The sequence below is a fragment of the Natator depressus genome, chromosome 20, assembly GCF_965152275.1.
Source record: "Natator depressus isolate rNatDep1 chromosome 20, rNatDep2.hap1, whole genome shotgun sequence".
In the NCBI taxonomy this organism is placed as follows: domain Eukaryota; kingdom Metazoa; phylum Chordata; order Testudines; family Cheloniidae; genus Natator; species Natator depressus.
The window spans coordinates 9,271,278-9,287,412 of NC_134253.1; the positions used below are offsets into that span (position 1 = coordinate 9,271,278).

The window sequence follows — 16,135 nt, forward strand, 5'->3', positions numbered from 1 at the left end:
AAGGGGTGGGGCCTTGGGTGGAAGGGGTGGGGCTGGGGGAGGTCAGAGCCAGAGCCAGCCCACCCTATACCGGCAAGTGCCTTCTTCCCCCTCCCCTGGGTAACAGCGGCAGCCGGGGCCTCTGGCAGCAGTTTAAAGGGCCCTGGGCAGTAGCAGCAGCCTGGGCCCTTTAAATTGTCCCCGGAGCCCTACCGCCACTTCTCCAGGGACAGCGCTCCAGCTGCCACTACCACCCCGGGCCCTTTAAATCGCCGCCCCAGCCCCACCACCGCTCCGGGCTCCGGCAGCAGGGCTCTGGCAGCAATTTAAAGGACCGGGGGCTCCAGCCACTGCTGGGAGCCACAAGCCCTTTAAATTGTGCCTGGGGAAGCTGATCCACCCTGGTACGGCCCACCGGCTCTTGCTGGTACACTGTACCAGGGCGTACCGGCTTACTTTCACCTCTGACTGGCCCATTACATGGTTCTGCTGAGCATAAATGGAGCCACCAAGAGAACTGCTTGGAGACTCCTGCCTGAGTCAGAGCCACTGGCCCCATAGGTCTTGGCCCCATCTGTGACATGTTTTCCCCAAGTGGGGAAAATGGAGGTCATGTGACCCACCAGTGCGGTCTCTGTGATAGGTAAGGAAAAGTTCTGGGGAAGCTGCAGAGAAAAAGGTGGCTCCAGCTGGGTAGGACTGGGAGCGGCCTGCCAAGGCCTGTGAGTGGTGTGATACAAACCTTTAAAATATATGCACTCTTGCCTGGGGCTTGGAGGACTCTGTTTTTGGAGCTGTTTGTGCTAAGTCAGCCTCAATAAGGGCATGACCGGCTAGGAGAGTCTCTGTGAAACCACTGAGGAGCCCTGAGGAAAGGGACACTGAAGCTGGCCATGCAGGAGGCAGCAACCCTATTAGAAATACCTGCTATGTTCCCTTCGCCACATGCACACGAGGGGGGGGAGCCCAGCCTAGTTTCTGTTCCTTTGGATCTGTCTGGGCCAGAGTCTGTGAAATTGCTAATAGAATTTCAGACATCCTGGAGCATCTCCTAGCTTGTACCCATGTAACTGAGAGCGCTGGGGCTCCTTGGTCCTTAACCCTTCTCATGGCTTAGGGCTTGTCTTCACTACAGCTGTAGCACTGTACATGCTTTCGTGAAGACACTCCTGTGCCAATGGGAGGGCGTAGCCAATCCACCTCCCCAGGAGGCAGTCGCTGTGTCAATGGGAGGAGCCCTCTTGTCAACCCAGCATGGTCTACCTGAGGGGCTAGGGCAGTATAGCTACATGGCTCAGGGGGAGGGGCATACACCTGGCCTTGGACAATGCAGTGTGGCAAGTTACCAAGCTCGTGCCCCTGTAACTGCCAGGGTTCAAGAGGGACAGAGAATCCAGAGTTCAGTGGAATGGAAGCCACGCTGTAGCTTTGGGGGGGACAAATGGCTGAACACCAGAGATGTGGGGGGATCTTGCTGGAAGTGAAATGTTCCCTAAGGGAAGGCAGGTGGAGTTCCAAGGCAAGACTGGATATGCAGGAGCAGTCAGCTGTTGGCTACTTCACCCTGAAATCCTTGCTTTGTGAGTGGAACATGTCCTGCTCCTTCCCCCGTTTAACACATGGCTGGTACCCCATGGCAGCAGGAAATGCTGACTTATGCCAGCTAATGTAAATGCGTTTTCTAAGCGGGATCAGAGTGGTAGCACCTGGGGACCTCAGATGGGGAGCAGGACCCCGCTGTGCTAGGTGCCGGGCAAACAAGCCAAGACTGTTTATGCCCCAGAGAGCTCATGATCCAGACACAATGGGCATGTTCTCCACAAACCCTCCTGGCCTGGAGTAAAATCCAGGCAGGTGCCTCAACAGCTGCTGTTTGCCAAGGTGGGAGGGAGCCATCATTCATGTGGGCTGCACTGGGAAGGCACATGGCAGCTTACAACCAAGGCATTGCCCCTGCCCTGGTGACAAGACTTGCCTGTTACCAGGGGTATTATGGGGAAACAATCCAGTGCACGCTGGCATGGAATGTCATAGAGACACGCTGCCGGGAAAGCCCAGCTGGCAGAAGGGGGGGACCCTCAAGCACACACAGGTAGCAGATCCCAGGGAATGCTATGGGGTCCTGTTTAGAACTGGCCTTCAGAGCTGGGTAACCAGGACTAAAGTGGGGACATGCTGACAAGTCTCTTCAGCTAGCTGCATGTGGCACTGGGAGTGGGGCTTATGGAGGCAGTCGCATGATGCAGGCATGTCCTATGGACTATCTGGCAGTCTGAGATGGGCCATGCTAACTCCTCATCCTGGTGTATGTACTAACTCCTCTCTGTTTCCATCTCATTGTCCAGTCTTGGTGAGACAGGCTGGGATGGAAACCGGCAAATGCAGGCCAGGAGCACCGCAGCAGCATGGACTCCGAAGGGTCACTCCTGGAGAAAAGGTACAAGGCAGGGGCACCATGGGAGTGGGACTAAACTGTTCTAACTGTCTGGGAGGTGGGGAAGGGTCATAACTTGATGTTTCAGAAGCTGGTCATAAGACCCTGCATGTCCCAGCTGCACTGGGTCAGCCCTGGGTCTTACCGTACTCATGTCTTGGGCATGTCTTGTACTCATCTAGGACATTTGCTGTCCGATCTCTGAAGGGAAGAAACCTCTTTATTTCTACTTCCACTAGTTACTAAGGTACTTGCTCAAGGCACACTGCTTTCATGAGCAGAACGTGTCCTGTAGCTGGGAGCCAACAATCCCATGGAAAGAGGGAGAAGTGGAACGAAGATACCAAATGAGGGTAGAGGCTAGCAAAGCTGCTTCCTGCCCAAAGTGAATATTACTGAACCAGTGTCACTTCCTGAAAGCTTGGTGTCCTAGAGGACTTTCCTCCACTGCTAGAAATGGGCTGATGTTCTTGAGTCAGAAGCTCTCGGGGGGGGGGGGGGGGGGGGCTAAATAGTGCCGCCTTGTATAAGTAACATGTGACCCTAAGGCCTGCTTATAAATGTAGTACCTTCCCCCACCTGTATTCTGTCATAATTCCTGGCTCTCTTTCTCTGCAGGCTCTCTGTGAGGCTCTTGCTATGGGAAGGTGCAGCCTGGAGAAGAGTTGAAGAAGCTTTTAAACTTAAAAATATTTTTAAACTTGTTCTTAGTGTCCAGATTGAAAAATAAAACTTCCCTTTGTATAAACAGTGTGGTGTTGTGTTCTCCACTCTGAGAAGAGACCATATTGATGGTCTGACAAGTGCCATGTTAACCCTTCTGGAAAGTGGATTTCCCATCTACTCTTCCTTCCCAACAGAGGTGGCTTGGATGGCATGAACCCTTCATCGCCTATGAAGAGCAATTAATAAGTCTGGGACTTTTCAGCTTGGAAAAAAGACAACTAAGGGTGGATATGATAGAGGTCTATAAAATCATGACTGGTGAGGAGAGAGTGAATAAGGAACTGTTTCAGAGTAGCAGCGGTGTTAGTCTATATTTGCAAAAAGAAAAGGAGGACTTGTGGCACCTTAGAGACTAACCAATTTATTTGAGCATAAGCTTTTGTGAGCTACAGCTCAATTCATCGGACGCATAAAGTGGAAAGTACAGTGAGGAGATTTTATACACAGACAATGGGAAAAATGTACATTGTATGTATAAAATCTCCTCACTGTACTTTATGCATCTGATGAAGTGAGCTGTAGCTCTCGGAAGCTTATGCTCAAATACATTGGTTAGTCTCTAAGGTGCCACAAGTCCTCCTTTCTGTGAATAAGGAACTGTTATTTACTCCTCCATAACACAAGAACACTAAGGGTCACCAAGTGAAATTACTAGGCGGCAGCAGGTTTAAAACAAACAAAAGGAAGTATTTCTTCACACAACGCGCAGTCAACCTGTGGAACTCCTTGCCAGAGAATGTTGTGAAGGCCAAGACTATAACGGGGTTCAAAAAAGAACTAGATAAGTTCATGGGAAAATAGTTCCAACAACAACTATTAGCCAGGATGGGCAGGGATGGCATCCCTAGCCTTTCTTTGCCAGAAGCTGGGAATGAGCAACAGGGGATGGATCACTTGATGATTACCGGTTCTGTTCATTCCCTCTGGGGCACCTGGCATTGGCCAGTCAGAAGACAGGATACTGGGCTAGATGGACCCTTGGTCTGGCCCTTCTTATGCCTCTTAAGATCTAGTGGCCCCTTATAGCCTGACCTAGTTATCACAGGCCAGGAACTTCTGTTTTTTCCCCCCCCATATCAAGCCTACTAACCTGTTTGTCTAAAGCATCTTCCAAAAGGCCTCCAGCCTGAATTTGAAGACCTGGCTCACAAGAAGGAGGGTAACTCCGCTACCTCTCAATGGCATTGATACGGTGAACAGCCTGAGCTCCCTGGGTTCACTGCAAGGCATCTTCTCCAGTCCTTGAACCATTTCTGTAGCTCTTTCCTGCACCCTCCTTAGTTTTTCAACACTTGTTTAAATTAGGGTTCTCAATTAATTGTAGTGAACTCTCATAATTAACTCAAAAAAATTAATCATAATTGCACTATTAAACAATAGACTACCCCCCTGAAACTTGTTAAATATTTTGGATGTTTTTCTACACTTTCAAATATATAAATTTCAATTACAACACGCTACAAAGTGTACAGCCCTCAATTTTTTTATTACAAATATTTGCACTGTAAAAATGATGGAAAAATAGTATTTTTTTTCAATTCACCTCATACAGGTACTGTACTGCAATCTCTTTATCATGAAAGTGCAACTTACAAATGAAGTGTGGTTTTTTTTTGTTGCATAACTGCACTCAGAAACAAAACAATGGAAAAACTTTAGACCCTATAAGTCCGCTCAGTCCTACTTCTTGTTCAGCAAGCCCATGTAAAAACATGAACAAGAGAGGCAGTTCACACCTTGTCAGGACATGGATGGGACAAGCCCAGCGCTGCTCAGCCTCACCAGAACAGTGGACACTGGCTCAAGCAGCAACAAAAGAATGTTACTCCCAGGAGGGAGTCACCCCCTGTGACATTATTGACATAATCTGGGACCAAACAGATCATTGTTGCAACCAAGGTCCTGTAGTAGCACCAAATCTTGTATAAAGGGGGTCAAATAAGGTGTCTAAGACGAGGTTATGATTTGCTGGTTATGATTGTGCTGTCTATATGTGGGTGTCATTTTTGTAGTTAAAGTTATGAATGTTGGCTGTATACTGTCTTTCAAACTTGTGCTATGCTTCTGGGTGACACCCCAGACAAGTTGGTGTCCACTCTGCCTAGCCTGCTTGATGGCCCATTAAGGACCATCAGCTATACAATTGACCAATTGAGAGAAGGCAGATATGCCTAGTGACTCAGCAAAGAATGCAGGGACTTGCCCATGTGACTCCAAACTCCATTTTGCTGTAATTTTCCACAGTAAGAACAAAGAGGTGTTCTTACATGTGGAAAAGACTCTCAAAGGCTTATGCCTCCATCTTGTCTTCAATCCTGCTTCATACCTTGGAGGAACTTTGCTACATGGAAGCTTTGAACCAAGGACTGATGACCCATCCCAGCTGTGGATGCTCTCCAGAGACTTGATTTGAATCTGCAGTTCATTCCATCACTGCTACAAGCCTGAACCAAGAACTTTGCCATGACTGGATGTAATGGATTCCATTTAACCAACTCTTGCTCTCATCTATATCTTTTTCCTTTTATGAATAAACCTTTAGATTTTAGATTTGAAAGGATTGGCAACAGCGTGATTTGTGGGTAAGATCGGATTTGTATATTGACCTGGGTCTGGGGCTTGGTCCTTTGGGATCGAGAGAACCTTTTTTCTTTTACTGGGGTATTGGTTTTCATAACCATTTGTCCCCATAACGAGTGGCACTGGTGGTGATATTGGGAAACGAGTGTCTAAGGGAATTGCTTGTGTGACTTGTGGTTAGCCAGTGGGGTGAGACCAAAGTCTGCTCTGTTTGGCTGGCTTGGTTTGCCTTGGTGTGCACAGAAACCCCAGCCTTGGGCTGTAACTGCTCTGCTTGAAGCAATTTGTCCTGAATTGGCGCTCTCCGTTGGGTCCCGCCAGAACCAGCATCCTTACACCCCCTTCCTTTGGGACTGCGATGAGATAATGCTCCCCTGACTCTGAAGGGGGGAGGGTTGGCAAAGCCGAGAGGAAAGAAAGGACCTGATAAAAGGGAGAGACATTTTGCCATGCTCTTTCTCTCTTCCATCCACGTCTACAGACCCCACCACCACCAAGCGACTGTAGAGCTGAAAAGTAACCAGCCAGCCTGTGGTGAGAAGCGTCTAAGTTTGTAAGGACATTGAAAGTGTTAAGATCAGCTTAGAATGTTTTACTTTTATTTCATTTGATCAAATCTGACTTTGACTTATAATCACTTAAATCTAGCTTTAGAGTTAATAAATCTGTTTGTTTGTTCTACCTGAAGCAGGGCATTTGGTTTGCAGTGTGTCAGGAACTCCCTTTGGGAGAACAAGCCTGGTACACATCAATTTCTTTGTTAAATTGACAAACGTATATACTACTAGACTACTTTGTGATAAACTCAGGACAGACAGCTGCAAGGGCAGGGTAGAAAACAGTCCCAGAAGGGTAAAAGGCCCTCCTCCCTATCAACTGAGGAGGGGTGACTACAGGTCCATCAGGTTCAGCTGAGATGGGGTTACCAGAGCTCAATTAGGATCAGATGAGAGGGAGTTACCTGAGGGCAATTAGGATCAGCTGATTCCAACTAAGGGCTGCATGAGACCTTTTTAAACCCTCCACTGGTGGGGAGAGAGGGAGTGGGGAAGTCAGGCTGCTAGTAGGCGAGGAACAGCAACACAGCTGGCCTCACCAGGCGGGGCGGCTGCATTCCCTCCCCTAAGGGAGAAAAACAAGCCTAAAAGATTGGCTGAGAGAAGGAGCGGACTGCCCCTGTGCAGCCACGAGGGACTATTTTACCCCCAAGCCCATCTTGCCAAGACTAACAATAGCTGAGGCTGGTGAGACCGAGAGGGCCCTGTGATGGCTTGGATCACAGAAACCCCCTTGGGGTTGCCAACTGATGTGCCAAGACTACTTCTTCCCCCTGCTTTCCTTCCCTGGTAGCTTAGGACTTTGGTGCCCTGCCTGGTTTGAGCCAGACCCACTAGCATGCTGCAAACCAAGACCCAGGTCTGAATCACGTCCGCTAACAGCTATAGTCTCAATTGAAAGCAGCTTACAGATGTGTTCCTATCTTTAAAACTCAGATGCCCAACTCCCAATGAGGTCCAAACCCCAAATAAATCCATTTTACTCTGTATAAAGCTTTCCCCCACTACTGCTTCTCAGACGCTCTTGTCAACTTCTGGAAATGGCCCACCTTGATTATCACTACAAAAGGTTTTTTTTTTTCTCTCCTACTGGTAATAGCTCACCTTACCTGATCACTCTCGTTACAGTGTGTTTGGGAACACCCATTGTTACATGTTCTCTGCGTATATAAAAATCTCCCTACTGTATTTTCCACTGCATGCATCCGATGAAGTAAAGCTTATGCTCAAATAAATGTGTTAGTCTAAAGTGCCACAAGTCCTCCTTTTCTTTTTGCGGATACACACTAACACGGCTGCTACTCTGAAACCTGTCATTATGCAAGGCACTGAATTTAACCATATGGAGTGGAAATCCATCAACTTCATGAAAAAACTCGTACAGATACAGACAGACATCTTCCTTTCCAAATGCAAACAGATGGACATCGTACCAAAAGGACTGAAGGTAAAAAATCCATTACAATCTACATACCACACAGACTGTGCTGACAGCTTGTGCCACACGCTCTCAAAGAAACTGTGGAAACACCTGATCAACATCCTCTACAGCAAACAGGGAAAGATTAAGAATGAGCTTCCAAAACTGGATACTCTCATTTTAAAAAAAAAAAAAACCTTCCACACCAACTTCCTCGTGGCTGGACTTTACAAAAACGAGACAGGCCATTTACAACACACACTTTGCTTCTCTACAAACAAAAAAGGACACTAAACTATCTAAACTACTACATGCCACAACAGTGGTTCCCTTAACCACCCAGCAACACTGTTAATCTATCCAGTTATACTCTTAGCCCAGCAGAAGAATCTGTCCTATCTCGGGGCCTCTCCTTCTGCCCCTCCACCCTCATGGACATGATACGGTTCTGTGGTGACCGAGAATCCTATTTTCGACATCTCCGACTCAAGGAATGTTTCCAACACACCTCTGAACAACATATTAACCCACAGAGACCTTCCTACCAAGACTACAAAAAGAAGGATTCTGGGTGGACTCCTCCTGAAGGTCAAAACAACAGATTGGACTTGTACTAGAGTGCTTCTGCTGATGTGCATGGGCTGAAATTGTGGAACAGAAGAATCACTTGCCCCATAACCTCAGCCGTGCAGAACACAATGCCATCCACAGCCTCAGGAACAGCTCAGACATCATAATCAAAAAGGCTGACAAAGGAGGTGCTGTCATCATCATGAATAGGTCAGAATATGAACAAGAGGCTGCTCGGCAGCTCTCCAACACCACTTTCTACAAGCCATTACCCTCTGATCCCACTGAGGGTTACCAAAAGAAACTGCACCATCTGCTCAAGAAACTCCCTGAAAAAGCACAAGAGCAAATCCGCACAGATACACCACTAGAACCCCGACCAGGGGTATTCTATCTGTTCCCAAGATCCATAAACCTGGAAATCTGGACACCCCATCATCTCAAGCATTGGCACCCTGACAGCAGGATTGTCTGGCTATGTAGCCTTCCTCATCAGGCCCTATACTACCAGCACTCCTAGCTATCTTCGAGACACCACGACTTCCTGAGGAAACTACAATCCATCGGTGATCTTCCTGAAAACTCCATCCTAGCCACTATGGATGTAGAAGCCCTCTACACCAACATTCCACACAAAGATGGACTACAAGCCATCAGGAACAGTATCCCCAATAATGTCACAGCAAACCTGGTGGCTGCTCCAACCCCTCAGACAGAGACAAACACCTACAAGATCTCTATCAAGCGTTTTTACTCTACAATACGCACCTGCTGAAGTGAAGAAACAGACTGACAGAGCCAGAAGAGTACCCAGAAGTTACCTACTACAGGACGGTCCCAACAAAGAAAATAACAGAACGCCACTAGCCATCACCTTCAGCCCCCAACTAAAACCTCTCCAGCGCATCATCAAGGATCTACAACCTATCCTGAAGGACGGCCCATCACTCTCACAGATCTTGGGAGACAGGCCAGTCCTTGCTTACAGACAGCCCCCCAACTTGAAGCAAATACTCACCAGCAACCACACAACAAAACCACTTACCCAGGAACCTATCCTTGCAACAAAGCCCGTTGCCAACCGTGTCCACATATCTATTCAGGGGACACCATCATAGGCCTAATCACATCAGCCACGCTATCAGAGGCTCGTTCACCTGCACATCTACTACTGTGATATATGCCATTATGTGCCAGCAATGCCCCTCTGCCATGTACATTGGCCAAACCGGACAGCCTCTACACAAAAGAATAAATGGGGACAGATCAGATGTCAAGAAATATAACATTCAAAAACCAGTCAGAGAACACTTCAATCTCTCTGGTCACTCAATTACAGACCTAAAAGTCGCAACATTACAACAAAAAAACATCAAACAGACTCGAACGAGAGACTGCTGAATTGGAATTAATTTGCAAACTGGACACCATTAAATTAGGCCTGAATAAAGACTGGGAGTGGATGGGTCATTACACAAAGTAAAACTATTTCCCCATGTTTATTTTCCCCCCTACTGTTCCTCACACGTTCTTGTCAATTGCTGGAAATGGCCCACCTTGATTATCACTCCAAAAGTGTTCCCCCCCCCCACCCCTGCTGGTAATAGCTCACCTTACCTGATCACTCTTATTACAGTGTGTATGGTAACACCCATTGTTTCATGTTCTCTGTGTATATAAAATCTCCCCACTGTATTTTCCACTGCATGAATCCGATGAACAGGTCTGACTACCGAAAGGAGGCTGCCAGACAACTCTCCAATACCAAATTCTACAGGCCACTTTCCTACAATCCCACTGAGGAATACACTAAGAAACTGCACGATATACTCAGGACACTGCCTACAATAACACAGGAACAAATCAACATAGAATAACCCCGGTCGGGGCTCTAAGGGTATCTACTACTCAAGATCCACAAACCCGGAAATCCTGGATGCTCCATCCTCGGGCATTGGCACTCTCACTGAAGCATTGTCTGGATATGTGGAGTCTCTACTCAGACCCTATGCCACCAGCACTCCCAGCTATCTCTGTGACACCACTGATTTCCTGAGAAAACTACAATGCATTGGTGATCTTCCAGAAAACACCATCCTAGCCACCATGGATGTAGAGGCTCTCTACACAAACATCCCACACGCAGATGGAATACAAGCTGTCAAGAACAGTATCCCTGGTGATGCCGCTGAGCTCTGTGACTTTATCCTCACCCACAACTATTTCAAATTTGAGGACAATGTATACCTTCAAATCAGCGGCACTGTCATCGGTACCCGCATGGCCCCCACAATATGCCAACATTTTTATGGCTGACCTGGAACAATGCTTCCTCAGCTCTTGTCCACTCATGCCCCTTCTCTACCTATGCTACATTGATGACATCTTCATCATCTGGACCCATGGGAAGGAAACCCTTGAAGAATTCCACCACGATTTCAACAGCTTCCACTCCACCATCAGCCTCAGCCTGGATCAATCTACACGGGAGGTCCACTTCCTAGACGCCAGGGTGCAAATAAGTGACGGTCATGTTAACACCACCCTATACCAAAAACCCACTGACCGCTATGCCTACCTTCATGCCTCCAGCTTCCACCCCCGACACACCACACGATCCATTGTCTACAGCCAAGCACTGAGGTACAACCACATTTGCTCCAACCCCTCAGACAGAGACCAACACCTACAAGCTCTTCACCAAGCATTCTTAAAACTACGATACCCACACGAGGAAATAAGGAAACAGATCTTCAGAGCCAGATGTGTACCCAGAAGCCTCCTGCTGTGAGACAGGCCCAAGAAAGAAACCAACAGAACTCCACTGGCCATCACATACAGTCCTCAGCTAAAACCTCTCCAAGGCATCATCAGTGACCTACAACCCATCCCTGGACAACGATCCCTCTTTCACAGGCCTTGGGAGGCAGGCCACTCCTTGCCCACAGACAACCTGCCAACCTGAAGCATATTCTCACCATCAACTACACACTGCACCATAGTAACTCTAACTCAGGAACCAATCCATGCAACAAACCTTGATGCCAACTCTGCCCACATATCTACACCAGTGACCCCATCACAGGACCTAACCAGATCAGCCATACCATCACCGGTTCATTCACCTGCACGTCCAACAATGTAGTATACGCCATGAGCCAGCAATGCCCCTCTGCTATGTACATCGGCCAAACTGGACAGTCCCTACATAAAAGGATAAATGGACACAAATCAGATATTAGGAATGGCAATATACAAAAACCTGAAGGAGAACACTTCAGTCTCCCTGGACACACAATAGCAGATTTAAAGGTAGCCATCCTGCAGCAAAAAAACTTCAGGACCAGACTTCAAAGAGAAACTGCTGAGCTTCAGTTCATTTGCAAATTTGACACCATCAGCTCAGGATTAAACAAAGACTGTGAATGGCTCACCAACTACAAAAGCAGTTTCTCCTCCCTTGGTGTTCACACGTCAATTGCTAGAAGAGGGCCTCATCCTCCCTGATTGAACTAACCTCGTTATCCCTAGCCTGATTCTTGCTTGCATATTTATACCTGCCTCTGGAAATTTCCATTACATTCATCTGACGAAGTGGGTATTCACCCACGAAAGCTTATTCTCCAATACGGCCGTTAGTCTATAAGGTGCCATAGGACTCTTTTGCCACTTTTACAGATCCAGACTAACACGGCTACACCTCTGATACTTGAAGCTTTGTAATGATACCTTACAAGAGACCTTTTGCATGAAGCATATTCCAGTTACATTATATTCCTACTCGTTATATGATTTTATGAAAACATGCTAGAGTGCAACGTCACGGGCCCCTTGGCACAGCTTGCAGCGTCCAGCGGCATAACTGAACACTGCAAGACGGAGGTTCCCAGGGGTGTGTCTGGGACTGGAGATACTGGCTAGTGTCATTCATTTACGAGTAGCTGGGAGCAGCTTCCATGCCAGAGGCTGTGCGTGAACAGCCCAGGAGTGGGGGTTCTCACAGCAGAGCAGGGTAAGGCTGGCTCCCAGAGTCGAGGATTGGAGTGGCCTAGCAGATCACCGCTCCAGACAACACCAGAGGGGAACGTGTCAGCAGCACAGCAAGCAGGGTGTATGTACGGCTTGTTACTCCAAGTGAAGTTCACACTTTAAGCACTGATATTTGTGACCTTAAGTCTTAAGTGCAGTGGCTAAGAACAGTCAGGAGGAGGTCACAGTTTTATTTTCTGTTTGCTTATTTCGGGAAAGGGAAGTAAGAACAGAAAAGCAGAAAAATGACTGCCAGTGAGGCAGCTACAAAACTAGAGCTGGCCAGACTGGAAGCGGAGGAGAAGGCAAAGGACCCCGAGTTCCAAATGTGGCAGGCAGAAATGAGGTTCAAAGAAGAGGAAGCTGCAAACAGAAGGGACATGGAAAAGAAAGAAAGAGAGTGAAAACACGAACTGGACCTGCTCGAGAAGCAGAACCAGAACCCCCTGACTCCAATGAGTCCCATCACGCCAAAAATCCACAAATAGAACATTTATGTCCTGCATACAGTGAGGAGGAGGATATTGCTGAATATCAGACTACCATCGAAAGACTGTGTGTAATACATGAAATCCCTGATAAGAGAGTTCCTACCCTGATTGCAATATTAACCGGCAAAGCTCGAAGTGTATTCAATGGAATGCCTACTGAAGATGCTTTAGACTATTGTAAATGTAAAGATACTGTTTTGCAAAGTTTTCAGTTTACCCTGAAACATACAGAGTTAAATTTAGGAATCTTAAGAGGGATATGGGTATGAGTAATGGGGAATATGTAAACAAAATGAAAGATTTGTTCGGAAAATGGGTGAGGGGCAAAGAAGTGGCAAGTTTTGAGGGAATGTTGGATCTTGTTGCTCAAGAGCATTTCCGAAGGATATGTAAGGCTGACGTAAAGCAGTGTGTATGGGACAAAGATGTCAAGTCGGTGGATGAGATGGCTTTTTTAGCTGATGCCTTCAAACAGACTCAGGCGTCTATTGAGAAAGAGGGGTTTAAAACTGATGGGAAGGGAGGATCCCATTTTGTCCCAGGAAGAGAGAAGGGGGCTGAGAGCCTAAACAGTCTCTTACACAAAAACAACCCTCTACTGGTAATGCCTATCCCAAATCTCCTGTCAAAGCAGAAGAGCCCAAAAGGTGCTATCAGTGTAATTCCACTGATCATCTGAGGAATAAATGCCCTGTGCTAGGAGGAAGCAGGCAACCAATAGCTCATGTTAGTTCTGCTGTCCTCAACACAGAAACCCCCCAAGCAATTGAAACCTATCATATTGGTTCAGTGAGGTTAGCCTCTGCAGAACCAGATATGGAGCATGTTAAGGCTGTCCAAACTGATGGCAGGGAATACTTGGGGCAGAGGGATACAGGGGTCCAGATCTCTCTGGTTAAGCAGAGTGTGGTCCCAAAGGCTAGTATGTTGCCTGGCCAAATGGCAGAGATTGTGGGGGTGGGCAAAAGCACATTCCTCATACCACGAGATAAAATCCATGTGCTTTGGAAAGTGTTTTGGCTGTGGGGGTAATGGAACACCTCCTATTCAACCTGCTCCTGGGTAATTATTTTTTCCGTGTAGTTCAGGTTAAAGTAATTGCCTGCAGCAGGAGGGAGTGTTATGCTGGGACCCCCGAGGGAAAGGGTAAGGTCTCAGGAATGGCTGAGAGAGTGGGAGAGAGTCTCCTTGTTCCTCTGCAGCTGGGGGAAGCCACATGCCTTCCCATGAGGTGAACTGAGCGGCCACCTCAGGTGCTAGATTGGGGGGTGGCACTAGAACCCAGAGTGTAGAAATTTGTGTCTGCTGCTGGTGCATCTGTATTCTCTCTGCTCTAGATGCACAGAGATGGTGGAGTGTGGTGCTGGAGGAAGGACATAACTGGCAGGCAGGAGAAAAGGGGAGAGGGAATAACAGAAAGCAGCAGGAGCTGCAGGGAGAGAGAGGAGGAGGAGCCTCTTATGGACCTCTCTAGCACCCCCAGGAACCTGGACTGATTAACCCCAGCTTCTCAGGGAGCTTCCTGTTTCCTGCTGCTTCCCTGAACCCAATGAGGAGAACAGGCAGTCAACTGAAGTAGTAGGAGCCAGTTAGGCCCTTAAGACGCTGATATCTTCCCTCACTCATGCCCTGCTACCAGCCTGCTTATTTGTCCCCTTCAACTGAGTGATGAGAGCCACTCTAGCTGTCACAGAACAGCAGTCATGAGTGAAAGAAGAAAACGCCCCTCTGGGGCAGCATTCAGAAAAAGCAAGAAAGCAAAGGAAGTTTTTCTATCTGAGCAGGAAGGAGCTCTCCTGAGATACATAGACACAAATGTTCACGGTGAGCCTTCCCACCCCAGTGAGGATGTGAGTGGTGAGGAGATGCCTGATCTTCCAGTTAGTCAGAGTGCAGGTGACGGGGCAGCTACTGCAGCACCCATATCTCCATCTCAAATGGATATAACCGTGCACGTTCCTAAAGAAAAGTGTAGATCAAAGAAGAGTGTGGTGGAGGCGCAAGAAACAGCTGCTGCTGAGTTTAGTTCCTTAAGTCTAGATGATCCAGGACTGTGGACCCACTTAGGCAGTAGCCTGAGGGACTTCCTTGTACTGCATGGGCCACAGCAAGTGAAAAACTTCATGTTCCCCAAAGACAATGAAAATAGAAGTTTCCATCCAGCACATTACTGGCTTGAAATCCCCAATGGTGAAAAAGTGGAGAGACCATGGCTTATGTACTCAAAAACCCAGAATGCTACATACTGTTTTTGTTGCAAACTCTTCTTCCAGTCTAATGTTCCAGCCACATTGGGTTCTACAGGAACAAAGGACTGGAAAAATCTGGCTAGAAATCTGGCTTGCCATGAGAAGGCAGCAAATCACCAAAGAGCATTCCATAGGTGGAAAGAGCTTGAGATGAGACTAAGGTTAAAGGCCACCACAGATGATCAGCATCAAGAGAAGATTGCATCAGAGTCTCTTTACTGGCAAAATGTTCTGAAAAGGCTCGTTGCCATTGTGAGAATGCTGCTACCCAAACCCTAGCACTGCGCGGCACTTCAGATCCGCTGTATGTGCCAAACAATGGAAACTTCCTTAGAATTGTGGAGCTGATGGCTGAGTTTGATGCTGTACTCCAGGAGCAACTAAGAAGAGTCACCACCCAAGAAATGTACACACACCACTACCTTGGAAAAACCATTCAAAATGAGATCATACAGTTACTGGCAACAAAAGTCAAACAGAAGATTGTGGCAGCTCTGAAGTCAGCAGATATTACTCTGTTATTCTGGACTCACACCTGACATCGGCCATACGGAACAAATGACTTTAATGGAGCGTTTTGTAACAACAACAGAACCTAGTGACAATGTCCCGGCAGCGGTGACTGTCAGAGCATTTTCTAGAATTTATTGACATTGATGATACTACAGGAGCTGGGATGACAAATGTGCTTCTTAAAAAGCTGGAAGATCCGGGAATGGCGATAGCTGACAGGAGAGGTCAGGGCTACGATAACGGTGCCAAGATGAGAGGAAAGGACAGAGGAGAGCAGACACGGATCCGAGACTTAAACCCTCGAGCTTTTTTTGTCCCATGCAGTTCTCGTTCATTGAACTTGGTGGTCAGTGATGCAGCATCAGCTTCTAGTGAGGCTGCTGAATTTTTTAATGTAATTCAAAGCATTTATGTATTTTTCTCTGCATCAACTCATCGATGGCAAATTTTGAAGCAACATCTGGGCACATCCTCTCTGACACTGAAACCACTGGGTGCCACACGATGGGAAAGTCGAGTGGAGGCGACAAAGCCCATCAAACACCAAGTTGGGAAGATAGATGATGCCATAGTTGCCATTATGGAGG

The 16,135-nt window shown here is 47.4% G+C and overlaps 1 protein-coding gene across 3 annotated transcripts in view; it reads left to right on the plus strand.

Moving 5' to 3' along the window:
* Positions 1-3,129, plus strand: part of LOC141974814 (gametocyte-specific factor 1-like) — a 39,775-nt gene extending 36,646 nt beyond the window's left edge. For all 3 annotated transcript variants that reach the window (XM_074934801.1, XM_074934800.1, XM_074934802.1), the window contains 2 exons: positions 2,325-2,416; positions 3,032-3,129. In XM_074934801.1, coding sequence (XP_074790902.1) covers positions 2,325-2,416; positions 3,032-3,042 — 103 coding nt within the window. In that variant the 3' untranslated portion in view covers positions 3,043-3,129. The remainder of the gene's footprint in view (positions 1-2,324; positions 2,417-3,031) is intronic.
* The last annotated feature ends 13,006 nt before the right edge of the window (positions 3,130-16,135 follow it).